Source organism: Rhipicephalus microplus, unplaced genomic scaffold, assembly GCF_043290135.1.
Source record: "Rhipicephalus microplus isolate Deutch F79 unplaced genomic scaffold, USDA_Rmic scaffold_63, whole genome shotgun sequence".
NCBI classification, from domain to species: domain Eukaryota; kingdom Metazoa; phylum Arthropoda; class Arachnida; order Ixodida; family Ixodidae; genus Rhipicephalus; species Rhipicephalus microplus.
In genome coordinates this window covers 1,147,119-1,170,133 of record NW_027464636.1, presented here as the reverse complement: position 1 = coordinate 1,170,133, position 23,015 = coordinate 1,147,119, and the positions used below count along the sequence as shown (strand labels likewise).

Genomic DNA, 23,015 nt, shown 5'->3' with positions numbered 1-23,015 from the left:
GCACCAGTAGAAAACCCTCTCCCAAACGAAGCCAAGCAAGTAACAAGGTACAAACTCAAGCCTCAGGGAGAGTGATGGGCGAGCCGTCCGATGACACTTTAATTACGGGCGAACAATGGTCCCGATGTTTTCGGTACTTGGCGAGCCGATGTCCAGACCAAGTTTCAACGTTTCCCTGCAGCTCGGCGTCTCCCGCGAAATTCTCCGTAGCCGCCGTTTCTTCGTCGTTCACCGCCGCGGGCGGCCATCCGCGCAGAACGCAGTAAGAGCCCTGGCGCCACGGAGGCTGACGGAAAGGCAAATCGGACCCGGCACAGGCGCTTGCCGCAAAGGTCGCTTTCCCCAAACCAACAAAAGGGTGTTCTGCTGCTCCCCCATGCCACAGATCTGAAGGGTGCGTGCCGATTATTGTACTCTGTCACACGGTCTGTAGACGACAAGGCGCCGCCCGGTCCATGATTTTGCGTGGGGGAGCCCGTGAGAACAGCAGAAATAATCCTTCTGGTACTTAACTCAGGAATGCCCTTTATGCGTGGGTTTGAGAAACGAGCGCACACATCTCGAAAGGAGCGGGGCTCAGTCCGTGTTTGCGGGGACGTCACAGAATGATGGATAGTACATGCATTTGTCTAACCTTCGCACGTCTGGCCTGCTTCTGGCTCCGTGTGTGTTCGTGTGACTTGGAGCTGTTTTCTCACGAAACAAAAATCAGCAAATTTTCAGCGGTTGCGCTTCACCACCTTATTCTTTTAGGCTTACCATTTCGAATCGGGTCTCGAAGTTCAAAAGGGTTAGTTCTTTCCTTCAAAACGAAACCAAAACACAGCAATAAACGCAGCTGCAAGTATGATTCGCTGCCCGCAAGTGCGAAGACTAGGCAAATCTGTGTGCTACCCATCATTCCCATGGTCGCTGAAGGATCGCAGCGCTAGTTGATTTCAGTTGATTGATTTCTCTAGTTGATTTCAGGAAAATCCATGCCCACGACGATGTAAGTGCGTGCGTTAAGGGTTGATCCCATGCATCCATCGAAGCGCGTCAGAGCGAGGCATTTTGCGCGGTGCCGTGCCCTAACCCTATAGAGAGAGTGGGTGCGTGGTTAGGCGAAGCCGCACCCCCCCTCTCTCTCTCCATGTGGTAGAGGACTCGACACCGAGTCAAACAGACAAGAGCCGACGTGCTGCTACAGATACATGGAGCCTTTAGCGTCCACCCTGCTCCCTCTCCGCGGGGCAAAGTACGCGTGGGGGAGGAGAGCGCATGCCACCGCGTCTTGGTGATGTGGCGGCATGCAATTTGGTGCTTATTGCGCCATATTGCTGGTAATGCTGAAAACATAATAGCTCTCCTGAGATGCCCGTCACCGGCGGTAAGTGGTAAGTATAAATAGCTTGCCGTTTGAACGTTGAAGGAGGTGCTCCTTTGTGGCTCAGCTCAGTGGTTAATGCTTCGCGCTCACGCTTTAGAGGTCCTATGTTCGATTCCGCGTGTTGGAGTCTTTTTCTCAATTATTTTCTTTCTTGCGTTTTTATTTATATAGATACGTATACGTATACGGTGAGGGACGGTCCCGTCGACACCGAGGCCGGCTGGAAAATACAGACGAGAGTGTCCGTATAACCGCTATCGCACTAAAAAATGGTGGCTGCGCTTCGAACGCTGCTGGTTGCGATGTGCCAACGCGCGCTTATCTCTCACGTGAACTTTGCCCCACGGATCGGAGAGGGGGGGGGGATCAGGTGCTTGAGCGCAAGCGCTTATCCTTCAGTGGGGAGAAATGTGGGCCTTGGCGTTTCAGCGAAACGATTGCGTTAGTTCTCTGGGCCACAAAGGTCACTTCTCTTGCTGGGCAGGACCCTTTTGTGAAAAGAGCGCGCTTTTCAAATACAGCGAATTAACAAGTGGCACACTCGTTAGTTCGCACTCATATCTTTGGCCTTGATTACGTTTTGTGCGTCGTTTTTGTTTAAACAGCGCGTTAAGAATTTAGCTATTAAACGTTGTTAGTAAGCTCGCGTAGTGTGAGTGTTGTTTTTGTGTGTCATTTGTGCGTGAGCAGCGCGTTGCCCGTTTTGATCTGCTAGCCATTCTCAGCGTTACATTCCAAGTCGTTGCTCTGGCATTCATTGCTTCGTCCTTGTGGCCAATCTGTGACATACTTTTTTTTATGGGAGGCGAAGGCATCAATGAGTAGCAGAAATCTTAGCCACGACCAGTCGTGGGTGGGCGTTTGACATTCGTAAACCTAAGTGGGTAAAACGCAATCTTTACTTGGCCATGTAAGCTGCTCTTGCACAGTAAACATCATATTTACATGAACGCGTCTCCTGCCCAGGCGAAGCTTTGGTCTGGTAATTTTCTCCTCATAAGCACAAATAAGCACTCTCTATACGTTAATGCCGACGACTACGGTGTTAAAGTACGTGATCTTCAGCGCGATCGTATCAGGTAGCCGAAATACCCACCAAGTGCACAACGCAATTAGGAAAAGGGTAATAGATTTTACGTGCAGTTTCCAATTGCAGTTAAGCTTTTAAGCAACTGGTATCGTTGAAGACTGGCAGGTCACCGGTGTCGCTTTCAAGGCGGCTATCACTCGCGCACAAATTCTTGGAGATCGTGTGTGCGAGAAACAAAATATTTCATGACGTACCGGTGTCTTCGTTTCTACCTGCTCGATGAATACAGATGACCTAACGAACACGCCCTCACGCTCGCTCACAAGCTTCGATGTCAACTTGCTGAAACCAAGCGACGCCATCGTTGTTTAACCGGCGGTGAAAAAGGATAAATGACACCGGAAAACCAGAAAACTAGAAACAGCAAAGAACGAAACCCTGCATGGTGTGCGTTTCCTAATAACAATGCCAACAGTCTTGAACAAACCATTTATACCATTTCTTTTTATATTTTCCTTTCTTGTACCAAGTATATTGTAGCGAAACGTCGGGGTTGTTCAAAGTTAGGCGCATCGGACGACCAGGGAGACGAATAAGTGTGGTTGAAACTCCACGGAGGCGATCGATGAGAAGTCAACACGATGAATTCGGGGAGCACTCATTGGGGGTTTATTTAGCTAACACAACTTCAAGTTACAAAATGCACTGGGTTACAAAGACAAAACATAGAAAATGGTGGCATACCCCTCGGCCCGCATAGCTGGTCTCCGGTGGTGAGATCCGCCGTTGACCCCGACTCCGCTCCGCTCACTTTTCAAGTTCAAACATCCTCTTTTTAACCCTTGGTCGAACAAAGAGTCTTCACAAAAACCAATCACATGTTGGGACTCGCAGCATCACAACCAATCACAGAAACACTTTCATAAAAGGCACTACATTTGTAAAAACCTCCTTACCAAAATGAAACACGCAAAGGGAAAGGTCCTCCGCACGTGACACTCTCTCCCATACCAAGCCGTGCGGCCTCCTTCGGCCGACTGCCGTCGGCGGCCGTTCCCACGCTCGGGCCCCGTAAGTTCTTTCGTTAATTGTTGCTTTCTAGAAGCGTCCTTAAGAGCGATGGGTACATTATTGCTTACCAGGTGTACATGCGACAGCGAGGCGCCCCGACATCTTAACAAGAGCGCGGGGGAATATGGTCGTTTACCAGCCGCCACTATGTCTCGGTCAGGCTAAGTGGTCGCGTCCCCATGTCATTCTCAATGACACGCGTGCCTGTTAACAATGGCTTAGATTCAGACGGTGGCGCCGGACCTGCCTCTCGCTAGACGCTTTTCCGAGTAAGCTTTCCCCTTCTAATCCCGAACGGGGGCGACCTTGACTGCTCGGTTTGTAAGCCGTAAATGCAGCGTGTAGCGCCTGTCCCAGGCTGGAAAACACGATTTACCCCACATTCCATTAAAGTCAAAAGCCGAAGCTCTGTAATGGCCAGAGAAACAAACCCAAAGGTAGAAGAGTACAAAGAAAGACTTAAAAAAGAAGCAGAGGAGTTGGTTTTGCACAAATTTCCTGAGAAGATACTGGAGCTCGAAACCTTGCTCTCGCGACACCTCCCCCCTACTAAAAAGAGTGCCCCACTCGTTTTATCTGCCAAACACGACAATAAATAGACTAATTATACAAAAAGGTTTTGCAATCAACAAGTGTGTGAGATGCTTATTTAAAGACACTTATGCATGTGTATAACAGGTGAGAGGCTTTAAAAAATTACCTAAAAACAACAGATGAAAAACAAAACAAAATCACTGGACACAGAAATATATGGGTTCACTCATCGGTACTGCAATACAATTCAGTGTCCGTTTCGAAAGCACTGACATTCTGTTGTGCGTTGTTATTACTTGAGAATGTCTTCCAGTCCGAGTAAAGTTCAGTGTCCGTGTCGTAGCTTTCGCACTGCTGTACTGGAACACTGGTCTGTGTCCCGCGCACACAATGTTGCAAACGGAGTTCCTGACCCACTCGCGAACCGCACTCGCGCACATCACCATTGGAGCCGCACTCGCGCACAACACTTTGATGCAATCCGTGGTTATCTCTCCTTGCACTGCACTCGCGCACAACACTTCGATGCAATCCGTGGTCATCTCTCCTGGCACTTCCCTCACGCACATCACCACCGAGATCGCGCACCTCATGATTATCATCAGACTCATCGTCCGCGTCGTCGGCATCGGAGCCCAATCGAACGTGGCAGGGCTTTAAACGCGCCACATTCACAACGTCACGTTTTTTCCCAGTTTGGTCTACCACCTCCCAGTTGTTCTCGGCTACCTGGCGCACAAGACGGAAAGGTTCGTGATATTTGTGAAGAAGCTTTGTCGTCTTCCCTTTCGCCCGGGAGGGAGTCCACAAGTACACCAAGTCGCCCTGATGATAAACAACACTTCGTCGCCTAGCATCATAGCTGCGCTTGTTCTTCTCCTGCTGACGCTTCTCCCGTTCATTTACTATTTTTCGAGCCTGCCGCAGCCTGCGGGCCACTTTAATTGCATCCAGAGTGTAATCGAATCCGCGTTGCGCGCCCGACCCTACATCCACCGGTAGTGTCGGTTCATGTCCGTGAAGAAGAAAGAAGGGAGTGAATCCAGTCGTCTCGTGGGTGGAAGAATTGTATGCGAATAGAACGTACGGTAGGAATTCATCCCAGTCGCGGTGGTGTGAGGAAACATACATGCTGAGCATGTCAGCCAACGTGCGGTTAAAACGCTCGCACAAGCCGTTGGCCTGTGGGTGGTATGCTGTTGTGGTGGCATGCTCGCTACCCACGAGCCGGAATATTTCTTCGGTCAAGTTGGCGACGAAGTGCTGCCCACGATCGCTTATTACTTTCTCCGGGGCACCATGACGTAGGACGATTTGTTCGACGAAAGCTCTTGCTGCTTCTGCGGCAGTGGCCGCTGGACACGCGACAGCCTCGACCCATTTCATATGGTAGTCGGTAATCACGACGATGTAGCGGTTCCCTGCTTTGGATTTAGTGAAAGGCCCAATGTAGTCCATGCCCACCTGCTGAAAAGGTCGATCTGCAGGTGGGATCGGTTGGAGGAAACCGACCGGCCTTCCCGGTGGTTGCTTTCGTGTCTGGCAGTCGGGGCAGGAGAGAACGTACTTGCTTACGTACGAGAACATCTTCGGCCAGAAATATCGGCAACGAACTTTCTCCCATGTGCGCTTGACACCTAAGTGGCCTGCCGTGGTGGCGTCATGGCAGTACCTTAAAATCTCAGATCTCAAGCACTTGGGGACAACGAGCGCCGCACGATCCTCCTGAAACCCTTTCGCCCTTCGATACAGTACACCGTCGATCAACCGAAAGCTCCGTGCCGTTCTTTTAGTTTTCCTGACAACGGGCGCATCCGGGTGCTTGAGGTGCTGCATAATTTCTTTCATCCATGGGTCTGCCCTCTGCTTTTTTCCAACATCCACCTGATCTAGAACCAGCAACGGTAAGGGGTTTTCTTCGCTTACAGGCGCGGGATCATGAGGAAGGCGGGAAAGCGTGTCGGCATTTCCATTCTTGAGGCCAGGGTGGTGTCGCAACGTTTCTGTACCGTTGGCTCGTGTGGGGACTGTGAGAAGCTGACCTTCCGACAATGTGCCGATGGGGCGGCCGGGCTGGCCCCCTAGGCCCGGCCGTTCTCGTTTTCCGAAGGATTAGGCTGCACATTCTGATTGCCTTGAAGCTCAGCCTCATCGTTCCTGTCATCTCGGAACCGCTGCCAGCACTGTTGTGCTATGTGACCTATGCGGCGGCAAATCTGGCATCGGGGACGCCCGTCGTTGGCACGGGAAGTTCTCCGAGGCCAAGGCATTGGGGGGCGACGCACCTCGTCTTCGATGCCTTTTAGCCGGTCAGACAGCAAGGCAACCGAGTCCGCAATCGTTTTCAGGTCTCTCTCGCGGTCGGCAACCTCCCGCGGGCAACGCAGTTCGGCCGCGGCGCAAGTGGCGACACACGTAGGAGGAGGGTGCCCTGTCGCTGCGGCGGGTGCGAACCCTAGGGGATGCGCGATGTTTTGCATCCACGACTGCGGTCCGGTAGAATACTGGATGCCAATCGGTTGTAGCCCCGACACACGGCTCATCAAAGCTGCCAGATTTATGCGTTGCAAAATTTGGAGGAATGCATTGCAGCTCTCCGGGTTTGCGATTATCATCTTCTCCAGAATATCCGGACGCAAACCGCGCATAAGGTGCCGCAACCGATCATCTTCCGTCATGGACGGGTTCACTCTTGCACACAGCTGTATGACGTCATAGTAGTACTGCTCGGGGGTTTCGGACGGCAATTGGGTGCGGTTTTGTAGCCGCAAATGGGCGATCTCGACTGAGTGGCGACTCGTAAAGGACGTTTTTAGTAGCGTCGCCCATTCTTCCCATGTATTAGGAGCACCGGTTAGAATTTGAGTGGTGTGCCACTTTTTCGCATCTCCGTCTAAAGCCAGATATAGAAATTTCACCTTCGTGGCTTGGTCCCAATTATTAAGCGACGCTACATGTTCGTAGCAAAGTAGCCACTCTGAAATAGATTCCTCCGGCGCGCCTCTAAAGACTGGTGGTCCGACGAATGGTGTAACTTGGGGGGTAGATATAGCAGAGAAGAAGGTAGAGGGTTCCGTCATAGTAGAACAGTCAGAGGTAGGTTCCTGATATTTGTTGTTGACTCGGGGCATAATTTCAGAGCGGGACTATCGTTACCGAGCAACCTCCACCACTTTGTAGCGAAACGTCGGGGTTGTTCAAAGTTAGGCGCATCGGACGACCAGGGAGACGAATAAATGTGGGTGAAACTCCACGGAGGCAATCGATGAGAAGTCAACACGATGAATTTGGGGAGCACTCATTGGGGGTTTATTTAGCTAACACAACTTCAAGTTACAAAATGCACTGGGTTACAAAGACAAAACATAGAAAATGGTGGCATACCCCTCGGCCCGCATAGCTGGTCTCCGGTGGTGAGATCCGCCGTTGACCCCGACTCCGCTCCGCTCACTTTTCAAGTTCAAACATCCTCTTTTTAACCCTTGGTCGAACAAAGAGTCTTCACAAAAACCAATCACATGTTGGGACTCGCAGCATCACAACCAATCACAGAAACACTTTCATAAAAGGCACTACATTTGTAAAAACCTCCTTACCAAAATGAAACACGCAAAGGGAAAGGTCCTCCGCACGTGACACTCTCTCCCATACCAAGCCGTGCGGCCTCCTTCGGCCGACTGCCGTCGGCGGCCGTTCCCACGCTCGGGCCCCGTAAGTTCTTTCGTTAATTGTTGCTTTCTAGAAGCGTCCTTAAGAGCGATGGCTACATTATTGCTTACCAGGTGTACATGCGACAGCGAGGCGCCCCGACATCTTAACAAGAGCGCGGGGGAATATGGTCGTTTACCAGCCACCACTATGTCTCGGTCAGGCTAAGTGGTCGCGTCCCCATGTCATTCTCAATGACACGCGTGCCTGTTAACAATGGTTTAGACTCAGACAGTGGCGCCGGACCTGCCTCTCGCTAGACGCTTTTCCGAGTAAGCTTTCCCCTTCTAATCCCGAACGGGGGCGACCTTGACTGCTCGGTTTGTAAGCCGTAAATGCAGCGTGTAGCGCCTGTCCCAGGCTGGAAAACACGATTTACCCCACATTCCATTAAAGTCAAAAGCCGAAGCTCTGTAATGGCCAGAGAAACAAACCCAAAGGTAGAAGAGTACAAAGAAAGACTTAAAAAAGAAGCAGAGGAGTTGGTTTTGCACAAATTTCCTGAGAAGATACTGGAGCTCGAAACCTTGCTCTCGCGACAATATAATAGCGTTTGTGCACTACGTGCAGAAGATTATCAGAAAAGGGCGCGCTTGGGCTTCGTAGCCATGGCTGTGCTGTCACAGAAAGTTGTCGCCGAGTATGGCGATTTGCACGGATGGTATACTTGGCTAGTTTGGTCAGGACTTGCTACGACCAAGCTAATTAAGCCAAGTTATGCTAAAACCAAAGAAAGAAACGACTTTCAGCTCTACTTTAGTAGAGTACCGGGTACTCCAATTCATTAACTACTTTTTCTAAACACACAATCGCGCAACATCGTAATAAAAACATGTTGATGCAGCCATATAAAACAAGGACTGTGCTAACTCAAGCATGATAATTAACGCACATTTTCATGCTAATTAACACAGATAACTAAGTCATGCAAACGTATTTTGTGATGTCATGAATACGCTAAGTAAAAAGATGCTAATTAAACAGTACTAACGGGATCATATTTGCGATAGCCTAGCACTAATTATCACTTTGATAATTGCACTCGACATATTTGCCATTTGAATTGAAACCTTCACAATCGATTAAGACTGTATGATTTTATGTTCATTCATCCCTAGCTAACTAGTATAATAAAAAGTTAGGACACAGTTGATGCGGTCTTCACTTCAAAGCAGACCGAGCAAAAAATTGCCCGCAGCTTCCCTCGGGGGAACACTGAGGAGGATGCGGAGCATATAATTGGTTAACGGGATGTTAAAGTGCGACTTACTTGGGTCGATGGCTAAATTGGTTAACGTGGTTGTGAAATGGGGTGTTAAATTGCGACTTACTTGGGTCGATGGCTAAATTGGTTAACGTGGTTGTAGGAGGGGGTGTTAAATGAGTGAACACGTACACACGTATGCGAAAGGACGGCGCTGGTCGAAGGGATGTCGATCATTGTGTTTGTGGATTCGTTGGAATTCATTTCACCGCGACCTTGGACGTCGACGCGCCGTACAAACCAACCGACGAGCGGCAACTGAGCGAGCGAGCGCCGACCTTGAGTATATATACAGCGCGACGGCGCATGCACTGTCAGCTGTTGAATGTTCTCGAAGCGCGACGGCGCATGCGCGTCCACTGGAGAATCAGGAGAATTGTAGAATGTTCTCGAAGGGGAAAAGCGCGCGCGGCACAGATGGTGGGTGACGGTGCATGCGCGCGTCAGCTGTCGAATGTTCGAGAAGGGGGAGAAGCGCAACGGTGCATGCGCGCGCGTCAGCTGCCGATGTTTTCGAAGCCCGACGGCGCATGCGCGCGCGTCAGCTGCCGATGTTCTCGAAGCGTGACGGCGCATGCGCGCTACATTAAACAGCTAGCGAATGTTCGTGAAGAGGAGAAGCGCACGCGGTGTGTAGAGGAGGAAGGGTGCACAGATGGTGGAGGAGTGAAGCGCGCGCAGTGTGTAGAGGAGGAAAGGATGCACAGATGGTGGAAGAAGGAGGAGGAAGCTTGCGGACGGCGCCGCACTACAAGCCTCGAGTATTAGATGCTCCGCATCTAAAACTGAGTAGACGACTGACTTGAAAATTTATAGAAGAAGCTACGCGACTACAAGCGGCTCTATGGCGCCAGCCTTGCAGAAGTAGTGCAAGCTGATCAAATTACTGGTGACCCTTTACTAGACCTGGCGAGCCACTGTGTAAAGTGAGGCCCTGGAAGAAGGGCACCACCCACCATAACCATAGAAACTAGCCTTGATATGAATAAGTGTTTCTTCTAACATGCAAAGAAGCTGCTGCTAAGTGTCCGCTGCATGAAACGCTTCGCCAGCACAATGAAAGGCACAAGTTGAACTGGGGCCTTGTCAGAGTCATCAAGTTTGTACCCGAGTTCACGTGCCCATCAGTTTGATAGACAGATACTCGCGGCGATAATTAGTTTCACCTACCATGTTCCCTCTTTCCGAGAAGCAGTGTTCACGCCACAACACCCGGGAGCGGCATGATTAATTCATACTCGTGAACAACTTTACTTGACGATGAAGGGAAAACTACAAGGTTGGAGCTTCTGCACATGTAACACTACGCGAAGTAGTCTGGTACGTAATGAGTTTCCTACCACTGTTCAAGTGATGCCTGTGCGCGATCACCGTTTGATATCTACGCAGACGCCGCTTGGCGTAAGTACACGCAAAAAGCGCGGATTTCTGATGCGTTCAAAAACGGGAAGTGGCAATGAATAAGCCAAAGAATGGAACATCTGACAGCTGTGAGGTGAGTATTAGGCCGGAGAACAATACGCCATAACTGAAGACAATATTTCTCGTATCACACGTTGAAAATGAGCCCACATATATAGTACTAAATTCATTATAGCATCAGGATCCGAACGATATTGCTCTGTAGCCTTCACAGAATTGCCAAGAAAAGTTGTCCGTGAGTATACCAGCTTTATCGCGCAGACTATATATGCACGCACGTATGCACGCGGAAGTAAAAAGGTATATCATCACGTGGTCACTCTGTATGGCATTAAACTACACCGCGCTCACGATGTATTCACTCAAAGCCGTGTGGCCGCCATGATTCGAGTGCCCCTGGTGACAACCTGCCTGTATATTTATCAGCAATATTTCATGGAACTGAAACGAGCTGCAGGAGAGTGCCGCGTGTGTGCCCTTGCTCCATTCGAGAGTAGAAATTTCCATGCTGCAGGTGAAACGACAAACCTGCCCGAAAGAAGACAAACGCCCACGAACACGCCTGTGAGAGGCGCGACGTTGAGTTGGCGAAAAGATAGCGCGACAATCACGGTAACGTGTTTGCACGCGGTGTTTCTTTGATAACCACCGCAAATGCCCCACGTGTATTTCTTACTTCACGCGCGTTATTGTGGCCGTTTTTATCAACACTGCTGTCACGTGCTCCGCACAATCTTTGTGCCAAGAATATGCAAGCTTTTAACGAACTCGTGTTTTCGAAAAGCTCAGACCATCCTGCATAGTACGCCAGGGCCAGTATTCTTCATTACCAATTATTGCTGTTAATACCTCCTTTATTTTATCAATGCCAACCAGATGCGCCCAATCCAGCTGTTCACCGCCCTCTCCTCTAGGCGTTTCTTGCTCTCGCCCATCGCCTAACCTTCGCGTGTGCTTTAAGGTCACTGGGAAAGGAGCCCCTCATACAGCGCTTCTCTGATGTAATCATATGATGAAGTAATCTTAAATGCGAAGCATTTCTATCTATCTATCTATCTATCTATCTATCTATCTATCTATCTATCTATCTATCTATCTATCTATCTATCTATCTATCTATCTATCTATCTATCTATCTATCTATCTATCTATCTATCTATCTATCTATCTATCTATCTATCTAACTATCTATCTATCTATCTATCTATCTATCTATCTATCTATCTATCTATCTATCTATCTATCTATCTATCTATCTATCTATCTATCTATCTATCTATCTATCTATCTATCTATCTATCTATCTATCTATCTATCTATCTATCTATCTATCTGATCTAGCCGCTTACGTTTGGGGGCTCTAGTAGACACCCCCTTAACTTGGCGTGAACCAAAATTAGCGTGGGAGGGTAAGATGGTTTGACGAATATGACGCGCTGCTCAAGACCTCAATAATGTTACAATCTCGCCACGAAAGTTGTCAAGCACGTCCCGTCAGACAGTGGCACATACCCACGAGCGGGTAAGTGCCGTTGTTATGCGGGTATGGGCCACAGGTGATTGACACTTAGTACGGCGTGCACGCCTAGGAACAACGAGAACACACATGGGCAATTTTAACGTGCAAGCGTTAAGAAATAACCGAAATCGGTATACCGTCCACCCAATCAATGCAAAGAAGAAATGTCAGGGTCCCAGCTGGAATGAATCTCAAACATTCTGCATGGCAATGAAGCATTTTACCCCTGAGCTACGCCAGGTCACGGAACTACTTTTCAAATAGACGTTAATCTTCGTGAGACGTCAATAGTGGTTGCAGTGCTGCCTATTCAATTTTATAAGCATTACACATGTACTCCTTTGATAGAGGAGTCACGTCGAGTTTAAGTCAATTGTGGTTAGTTGCCATGCGCTGAAGTTGATTGATGTAGCAGTGTCCAGGGCCAGCATCCTCGCCAGCATCAGCGCTTCATATCAGCTTCTGGCGTTGATAATACAAATGTCCCAGTTGGCATCGTTGCGCAAGCGCAAACAACTGGTTCAGTAAACATCTCCAACTCTTCAACATATGTCCATGCGTGAAACATTTGTACATATATTTAGCGTCATTTCACGACGAGTCACTCAATGAAAAAATTGGTACACGTTCACCTTCCCTCCGCATGCTTAGCATAACGTCAATTCCCAGGTACGTGGATCTGCTGAATTTTTCATGCAGCTGTGTACAGGTCCATGGGGCAGCATCTTGCATTCCACGTGGTCACAATAGTGGTGGTTACGCTGGCTGCGTAAAAGATACGGCCTTCTGAAATAGCTTGTTACCATTCGTGGTGCTATGCGGGCAACCAATGGGGAAGTGTCACTGCAACGCTACTACATGTGGTGACAATAAGAGTTGTGCTGCGGTGGCGGTGATGCTTCGAGCCATTGAGAAGGAACACGGAGAAAAAAAATCAGACACGTATTATATTGAAGGGGGAAACACGTCTATCGCATCCCCGGGAGAAAGCGCTCGGAAGCACGTGTGACATAAGCAGCGCTATGCATCATGTAGCGTAGCATCACAACCCCTGCCGTATCTAAGGCGTAACGACGGCTCCCTTGGAGATAGGCGCGTTTGCATTGGCATGGAAAGAAATAAAGAAGGCGTTGCTGCAGCTTGCGACCCTGTAGAAGTCTTTCATCGGGACATCGAAAGACAGGCCCTTTGTCAAAATGCATGCCTAAATATGCCGCCTTTCTTCGTTAACCTGATTCACTCAAGTAGCGGACGCCTGCTGCGTGGTCCTGCCATCACCACGTCACCAAATTCAGCCATGAATACACGTTCTCTCACTAAGATGCACGGTGTGATAAGGTGGTAGCGTGTAAATGCCTGCAAAATGGGCCGTTCATATCGGCGAGAATCGGTTGTGTAGAGATTGAAGCCAGAGTTCTTTATTGGTGTCGGCCCACTTGCTCACGAGATTTAGCCAATCAGAGCGTAGTAAAATGAACAGTCATTTTCGAGACACTTACACAAGACTGACGAAGTTTTTACTAAAAAAATGTTCCATTATATACATCGGCGTAGATTCTTGATATTGGTGGCGTTTTTAAGAACCATTTTAAGACACAACCTTTCAGACAAAGTTGTACATTAGGAACACTGGTGCTTTTGCGGCATTGGGATGACGCGTTTGAATGGATTAGTGAATCAGGCCTAAGGATAATTGCTAAGTAGCCGCTGATTTTCTGCACTGAATTGTTTACTATTCCTAAGTGTATTTTCTTACGTCTTTGCAGCTTCATTGACGAACGCGATGTCGACCATAACAAGGATCGATAGTTCCCTCAACGATATAGCTCCTTCAGGTGGAAGGGTGCTTCAGGGTGGCAGCTTTGTCAGTGACAGCCTTTTGGAGACCGCTGTGCGCACTAACGACGGTGGTGTCCCAATGGGCGGAGGCTTGGTAGGCGATCTTCTTCTCGCTAGGTATGGATCTCCCCACGTGCGCAGACACGTCTTCACCCAAGTAAGCGGCGATGGCAGAGTGACCCGCACCACCCAAACAACTTCCATCGGTGGTGGAGCCGGCGTTCCTGGTAGTCCAGGAGGCGCTACTTTACGAAGAACGGAGACAACGTACCAATCGCCCTTTGGTCCACAGCGCACACAAAGCTTCTTACTCACCTGGGGAGGCCCACTGGGGGCCACGAGTTTGGGAAACTTGTCCGCAACTGCTTTCCAGGGCAACTGGCCAGCAAGCGGTGGATTTCACTACACGTTTCATGGAGGCTACCCTACCAGTGTTTTCAATTTTTTCCAAAATATTTTTCGTCCTTTTATTGGGCACGGCTACGTGGGGCACCAGAATGGCGGCTACGGCCCCGGTTACGTCTCTGGCTATAGTCCTGGCTACCTCTCTGGCTACGGCGCTGGCCACGGCTCTGGTTACGGATTTGAAAGCAGCAAACACTTTGCGTATCCAGGATTTGGTGGTTACGCTTACACAGGTAAGAGAACTTTTTCGCGAACAATATTTTTCTCCACAGTGCAGCTTCGTTTAAGCGGGCATGTAATAGAAAGTGATTCTCTTTTTTTGTGTGAGAATATTTGAGTATATAACAAATAAGAGCTAAAAACACCACTCGTGGCACGAGGATATGCTTGCCAATAACGCGCAAAAATAAAATGCGCGTGTAGAGGCGGCTTTTTTACTTGCACGGCCACTCGCCATGATGCAATAGATTCTGATGGTGTCTGCTATGCTGCTGATAGTTTTCAGTTGGCAAAATTAAAAACTCTGTCTATCATGGCTTTTATGTGACATAGTAAGAACAATCCTATCAATTCACGCAAACCAAAGTACACGCACAGAAAAAAAACAGCGGGTTTGAGCACCATGATGTTACACCGACATCGGTAGGTAAGTAGGTGCTAACCTTCATTGAAGTCCTGAAAAAGTTATCCCCCAGTTTGCACTGAGATAGAGAATTTCAAGGCTAAAAAATGGTCTTTGTTTTTCGTTTAAATAAAAAACTTCATGAAGACATTTAGCACAAAAAAAGTCCTGAAATACTAATTGATCAATTTTAACTTAAATGTTCTTTTTTTCATTAGAGTGTGACGACTGCTATTCAGGATGTATTGGATTAAAGTAAAAATAGAATTGAAGTGGCCCAAGCAGCATTGACTAATAGAGATTACGATGACAATATACAATCTAAACAAAAAACTTGAATGAGAATATTGAGATTTTAATTGACTAGGAATGACCGAAAAATGACGTACGTGATGGAGCATAAAGGGGTTTTTACGTTATGACCCAACCAAGACTAGCCTAGCTGTCGAAATGTCCCCCCCAATTGAGCATCACCTCTTGTACTATTGTTGATCTCACCAATAAGAAGTAGAGTAATGCAGGTATGAGTTGACCTAACATTATTAAAGGAAAGTGTTTTGATTGTACTGTTCTCCTTGCAAAGTATATCATTCAATTTGGGGTGCCTGACTTTATATTTTGGTCCAACAACAATGAAATGGTAAGATGAAGATGAATGTTATGACAGTCACCTGAAATAGCCAAACCTAATTTTGATTTGAGCTAGGTGTTTATTACCGGCTTCTCTCAGTGAGGCGATTTCCACACACGCTTCAAAAATTACTCGTTGTCTTCCCACAGGTTAGCCTCCAGACCAAGTATCTTGTGGTGACCGGATTCGGCCATAGCTGTACACCACCCTCAACGACGCGTAAGTCCTCCGTGCTTGACGTGACATTAATCAGGCCTAGGGTGTGCATTACGTAGTAATATTTAGCGAGCTGCTCAAACCTATAAAGAGTAAAGCGAATAAAAAAATCCCATTGGTCCAAACTTTGATTCCAAAATTACAAGAGAAAAAGCCTACATGATGCGATGCTTCGTAAATGCAGGAAGCCTAAAGAAAATCCATCAACTATACTGCGTGGGGCTAACGGCCCAAAAGTGCGATATAATTCTGAGAGACGCCTTATTGAATGGTTCCGGAAAGTTCAACCATGTCGTGTTTTTAAATGAGCATCGACTTCGCACCGTACACGGGCCTCTATCATTTCGTCTCCTACGAAATGTAACCGCCACGCCCGGGATAGAACTCGCCCCCTTCGGATCAGGTACCGAACACCGCACACACTGGTTTACTATGGCAGACAATTGATGAATGGTTTCTTGTGGATAGACCTCCATGTGGTCACGAAGAGACTTTCATTCGGTGATTTGAGGTCATCACAACAGTGGCCTTTCCACGATTATGCAGCCCTAGACTGCACTTTCTTAAAGCGGTTTCTTCACCTGATCTACGCCACGGCATACAGAGATATATGCCCGTGGTGTGGAGCCACCCCAACACTCTTTCACATCACGCGGGAGTGTGCAGAGCATGACGAACACGACTTCAATGGCACATGGGTGGAATGGGAGGCGCTGCTGTCTTGCCCCGCCCTGGTGGATCAGCTGCGACTGATCCACCAGGGCTGATCCGGCAGGGACCCTGCCGGGAAGACTTCGCTCTTCCCCCTGTATATTCATCGGGGCACTGGAGTTCTAGCCTGTCTGGATTATGTACATAATAAAGTTTTCTACTATTACTACTATTACTACTACCCATCAGGTGTATAAAGACGCACCAAACTGCAAACATCCTGAAGGCGGGAATTGAAAGGGATAACCTTATTAAAGAATTGTCATTTTAAACGCGGAACATTTCTTAGTCGCACAAGGTCGCGGATCCAGTGTCGGTGGTGGCGTCCACACCCCCACTACGCGTGCTCACGTCTCGTGCCGCATGCTCACGTCTTTTGCAAACTGTCGCTCCCCTACCCCTCTCTGGCCTCGCAAGGCCGACGAAGGCAGCTTCTCCCATATTCTGTTTCACCGTATGTGTTTCACCATAGTAGTCCAGCACTTCCCAGGCTTTGGGGTGTAAGAAAGCCTAACGCTTGCGCAGCAAAACATAGTCCCAGATAAACATAGTCTTAGTGCCTTAATATTCACAAGGTTGACTGAAATTTGCGTTTGTTTAGTGTGTGTTACACCACATTAATACATAATAGGTTTATTCTTGGCATTTACTTACTGCGCATTCAGTCATTTGTGTCGGTTACCGCTGCTAACTGCGCTTACAAATCAACATGGCAGCACCCATGCAGAAGCGACCACTCGCTTCGAACCAAACTTGCTCTTGCTACACGGCCGCTTCGCGGACAGCAACGAATAAATTGTGAAATCAGCCATCGATTTGTTTCATCTTACTCTCAGGATAAAACATCAGGTACGTTCTGAGGTTATTAGTGAGAAATGTGGCTTGCTTAGCCACACCTGTTAAGCCTAAGGAGCCGAGGCAGTGCTCGGGCTGCGCCGCCAGATTAAGAGACCCTCATCTCCAACAGACATGCAACCTATCACAGCGTTTCTTGCGCGTCGGATCCTCCTTCGGTGCAAACGAAATAGAGAGAAAAGAAGTTTTGCAGCGGGATACACGAATGAATCTGTAGCGGATAATGAGTCATACTAGAGCATGGTGCCTATCATACACCATGTACGAGAGACATGAACAGTGTCCGAGCGAAACAACCTAAGTGAAGTTATCCGGCCGGCATACGCTTCTATACTAATCTTCAGCCGAGCAACAAATCCACGGTTCAAGTTCTCGGTGTGCTTGCTTGTTCAACAATTTTATTTGAGTGAATAAACCAGTCATATTATCTACAATGAGCGTGCATAGACAATTCTGCGAGCACACGCCGTGAATAGAGTGAGCAGACGACATGCTGCGAATGACTAAATGTAAAGGAGCTCATCTTCCTTCCTATTGGCTGAGAGGCCCTGTATCCTCTACAGTGCTGAAAAGAACTTTAGAAACAGAGTTTTTTTTATGGTGAAAATCCAACTGCTCACTCAGCACAACTGTTCACTGGCCACCCCGTATATGTAGGCACTGGATCGCGTGTTCGGAATTCAGCCAAGGGCGTCTTTACTTGGGTTTCGCTTGACTTGACGTTTTGCTTGACTTGAGTAGATGTGATGGAAGCAAGAGCACCTTGAACAAGTAGTGGGGCACAACCCAGCATCAGCGTCCCACCATACGTTGAAGCCAATGCGTCTCCTTCATTCACTATGAGAATAATAATGATAAAATAACAATTAGGTATTCCCAACCATACACAATTACGCAACATTCAAGCAATACCCCCCTCCCACCTCTGCAACGCATTTACTCGAGTACCCCCGCTGGGAACATTCAGGCGGCTTTCAATAGCATGCATATTCGTTGCGCTTAAGACGTTTAGGTACGGTCTGTTGTTTCATGCTGAAGTGGCGCAGAAAAAAGGTACAGACATCAAGACATTGGTTTTGTTAGCTTTGATGGGGCTACGTAAAAAACGTTTCATACGTTGTATTTATTAGTTATTTGTCTTTGCTGAAACGAAGAATTGATGACACCAAACATTACATCACAAAAATTGAAGTGACCGAATGAGTTCTAAAGAGACGTCGGTGACACAAAGATTATGGAAGAATGCTTTGCAATGTAAACAAGCTCTATGTAAGAAACAATAGGTGTGAGGGAGGATTCAAAGTTGCAGCTCTCGCTTAAATGAATGCGTGTTGAAAATGTGGGCGTGTCTGATGTAGGTAGAGATTCGCTTAAATATTACCATGTTGGCTTCTTCATATATTTTTTTGCGCATTTAACCCATTCGAGGGTAACCACAGCTTTGCGTAGGTTGCGCCAGGAGGTCTGGGAACCTTCCCAATTATTTTGGAATCTTCAGCTTAAGATTGCTCCCACTTTCGTACTGTAGAGTTTCGGACCTATAACGCGGTCATCAACGTTGATGCTGGATTATTCAACGCCACGTGCATAAATGCCGACGCGCCTTACAACTGATTACCTTAGCACGACCAGCGTCTATTATCGCCCCTACCAGTGTACATCAATTGGTTGTACATTGAGTTACACAAGTTTTCTGGACATATGTTCTGCTGATAAAGGGTTCTCTATTTCACAGTCTTGCTGTATTCTTCGTTACCGTCACAACTATGGGCATGCGCAGAGTTCTCCTTCGCGAAGATGGAGCGAAGGTTAATCACTGTTCGCCTTTTTTCTTAATAAGTCAAAGTGTGAGGCTGACTTCGCCCCCCACCTCTCCCCCTGCCCTTCTTTGGTGGCTAGAGGGTGGCGCACATCCTGACCGTCCGTACGCACGCCATTGGTCAGAATAAAGGGACAACACGTCTATTGAAGCCATTGTATCACAGAATTTGCACACGCTTCTTTTTTATGTCGTTTGTGATAAGATACGCGGCTATAAGAAATGGAATTGAAAATGAGAGCGAATGACTGGGACCAACTGCTAGGCTCTCTATTAGGTGCGAAAACGAAGTAATTATACACTATATACGTTTGAAAATCAAAAGAAAGATGTAAAGCTTACACTTCAGTGATTATCTATAAAATGTTCACGAACAAGGGCTTCAATATACGCGACAGCTGAGATTCAACTGCTTTATGAACGCAAGCATCTTTGTGTAATATTAAGTTGAGCAAAATGAAAATAGGAGTTACAAATGAACAAGTTTAACCTCCTTTCTTTAGCGGTAGTGAAAAGAGCACATTGTGTGCCCACAATCATCTGCGCGAAACGAAATTACAGCTATAGAGTCGTTTTGAAATAATTCCATGTTGGCAGCTCACATCAATTATTGAGGGAGGGTTAAACAGCCTTTTTATCACGCTCACACTCGCCTTCCCCCGCATTTTAATACTTGGCTGTAATATTATTTAAATATAACGTGCGAGTTCACTTGATAAAAGTGCACACGCCATTTTGTAGCTATGCTAAGTACCTCCCTGAATCTTAAAATTATGTAACGCCTTTGGCAGTGCGCTTATACACTAATGCAATTGTTCAGACACAATTCTGCATGGACAGAAACAGTACGCCGGAATCTCACACTGCACTCATTTGTTAGAGGGCTATCTAACAGACCATTTCTTCTAAAAAAAGGTGAATAGATATTAACTCACCTTCAAGTATAAATAGATAAATTTTTTAAGCGTACAGGAAACACCTGCTTCATAGTGCAGCATGAGCTGGCTTGTCTTATTGTCCAGAACGAAAATGAAAAAAAAACAAGTGTTATAATTCAAGGAGACATTGTAAATTGAAAGTGTTCTAGGGGAATAGGATGGAAAAAACGTTTATTGCAGGAAAATAAAGTGTTAGAAGCTGGAGGGTGGGTCCTCTAGTCTAGAGCCGTACTCATCTCAGCAGCCCACCGCGCTTGATGCTTGTAACCATTCGACTGACTACGCCAAGCTCCTTGTTTTCCTCTTCTTTTTTTTCTTTCTCATTGTTTCCCGTTTACACCTTTTCAGTAATTACGCGATTGTTGAGCGAATGTGAGGGGAGGAGGCTACAGCTGGCACCGTTCTCGGACAGGAACGGATGGACGCGAGTATGCGGCCTTAAAGGGGCCATGCAACACTTTTTGAGCAGCCTCAAAAAATGCTGCCCATCAATGATAGAGGCTCCCGGGAACAAGCGAGCCAAATATTATACAGCAGCATACGGCCTGGAATTCACATTACGTTTTTAAAGTCAGCCAAAGTTTTTTTCTGTTCTCTCTACAAATGGCAGAAGCAGCTTGAAAATCACTCGTTACAGCCATTCTAACAGCCATGGGCTGATTTGAACATGGCGCGCTCGGTCATTACAGGGATCGCCTAGGGAAGCCGCGGCTTGTCCACGCGCGCTAGAGAGCCTTCATGGGCGCCCCCTAATGCGGCCGCGCACGATCACAATAATAATGCCACGTATTGGCAGAAAAAACAGTACGCAAGGTCTCAAAGCACACGTGACATAAGTGCCTTGCCCGTGCCATTCCTCCCTGGTTAGCTTTAAGCGCTTTCGTCGGGATGAGACAGGAGAGAATGCAATTGTGCATGCGACAAATCTTTGTAGCTCCACTCGTACTGGACGGATTTAAAAAAAAAAACTTCTGCAATGGTTAACTTGTGAGACAAAAAACTTCTTTTAGTAAATACGTTCTATGACTACTTGAAAAAGTGTTGCCGGACCCCTTTAAATGCTTTCACCTGAAAAAGAGTTGCGATTACGTTTAGACCATCCAAGTGTGACACTGTCCTCACTTTCACGTCCCATAGAAGCAGTGCGAGAGACGGGGGCATTCACCTCCTTAGCGGTCGCGGGAAACAAAACGGCGGCATTTGGTGACGGATGTGGCTGCTAAAAGCATTGCACTTTCAGTGTAACACGTACGAACGCAGTCGTATGAACCAGATTAGGCGTAAGGGGGAATTTAACGTGACGAATTTTGATGTCCTGTGCGTAGGGGATTGTTTTACGTTAGCCGTTAAAGGAAACTCGAAAGCATATTCAGCACTAGCTGCAAAAACAAAAACCACAAGGGAGACGATGTCAAAATTGTGATTTCGTTTCTCTTACATCCTTGTTTGCTAGTGCTGAATACGGATCGATGAATGAAAACAGCTTTATTGTAGCGCTGAATAAGCTGTGGAGTTTCCTTTACCCACTGATCGAAAATAGAAAAGCTGGTAAAGCTTTTTGAGACAGTTAACCATGAGCTGTAAAATCCGTATGCAATGGCCTCTCTCTTTTTTTCGTATTATTACAACTAAACATTTCAAGGAAAGGGCATCAGCAGCAGCCTCAGCTGTTGCTGCTGTTGCTGTTGCGGGGTGGCCTGTTGAGCCGTTGCAGGAAAATGTGGGCGGCAACCGCTCCGACGTTCCCTGTTGGTTTGCTGAAGAAAAGCAGGCACCTCCACCGATAATATTGCTAGAAAATTTACAGATTTTACAGGCGGTGGTGATTGCTGCCACACTGACCGGCTTAAACTACTCATTAGACAATCGTGATAGGGACCCTTTACCGCCCTATGCCTCAAACCCACTACTTACATCTGGAAATATTATTTATTCACCATATCATATCGCTCTTCCCTCATTTCAATTAAAATGACTGTTGACTTACATTCACTTACATGTTCCCCTTCTTTCATTTGCAGGTACAGCCAGAAAGGAATTTTGAAGGAATGGTTTAATGGACTATTAATGTAATCGATAAAGTTGCCTTGATTGTTTATGGAATTAAAATAGCATTAATTACATTATTCGAATGCAAATCGTTTGATAATTCATTCTTGCGTTGTTGCGAAGGCCGAAACGAAGCTATGCCCCTTTTGGAGAGGTGTCACTTTTTGATGCACAGCGACGCTGGACATGTACAAATAATAAAAGGGAACGATGGTGTGTAATAAACAAGCGTAGACATTCATATCTGTCTAAGAACACAGCTGACGAAGTATGTGATCGACTAGAATGTATCGCTACTTGTGCTACACTGGGTTAAAGGAAGTGTCATGATTCTGTCAACCTTTGCCATGAAAATCTCTGCTGTTTCCATGACATTTTGGGCCACTAGGTTGTGCTCATATATTAACCTCATCAGTCATAAGAGCCACATAGAAACGGTGGCAAGTTTGGCTTACACATATATATATATATATATATATATATATATATATATATATATATATATATATATATATATGTGTGTGTGTGTGTTACTTTCGTTTACATAAAATTAAAGTTTCCCAATAACGCATAATAATATTCATAATCATAGTAATAATAATAATGACAATAATCCAAGCACGAGCATTGCCACTTAGTCAGAAGAAACAGTTCTGAGCATCCCGAACTCTACGAGCGACTTCACATGGCGAAATTAGTTTGCAATAGCAACTTGTAGGCAGGCACTAGCATTCTTGCAGTTGCATAATTTGGTTTAGGCATGTAATAAACATGATATCACTTTCGGGCTAACGTGCAAAGGTAGGGTCCGTCGTGTGTACCGACTAGAAGTACCTCGCTTATGTTCAATGAAAGTGCTCCAGATTTCTGAGTCGGTTTTTACATAAAATGGGTTGTTTTTGACTGTCAACAAATTAGAACGGGACATTTGGAAGATAAATATCCAGGGGGGGGGGGCATTATCAAATTGAATGATGCCCCCACCCTCCCCTATGATTTAAGACGTACGACAC

The 23,015-nt window shown here is 46.9% G+C and overlaps 1 protein-coding gene across 1 annotated transcript in view; it reads left to right on the top strand.

Annotated features, from left to right (window-relative positions):
- The window catches only part of LOC142789998 (uncharacterized), a 33,998-nt gene extending 11,919 nt beyond the window's left edge, over window positions 1-22,079 (top strand). The window contains exons 2-4 of the mRNA XM_075885027.1: window positions 13,684-14,394; window positions 15,564-15,633; window positions 21,975-22,079. Coding sequence (XP_075741142.1) covers window positions 13,684-14,394; window positions 15,564-15,568 — 716 coding nt within the window. The 3' untranslated portion in view covers window positions 15,569-15,633; window positions 21,975-22,079. The remainder of the gene's footprint in view (window positions 1-13,683; window positions 14,395-15,563; window positions 15,634-21,974) is intronic.
- Window positions 22,080-23,015: the final 936 nt, after the last annotated feature.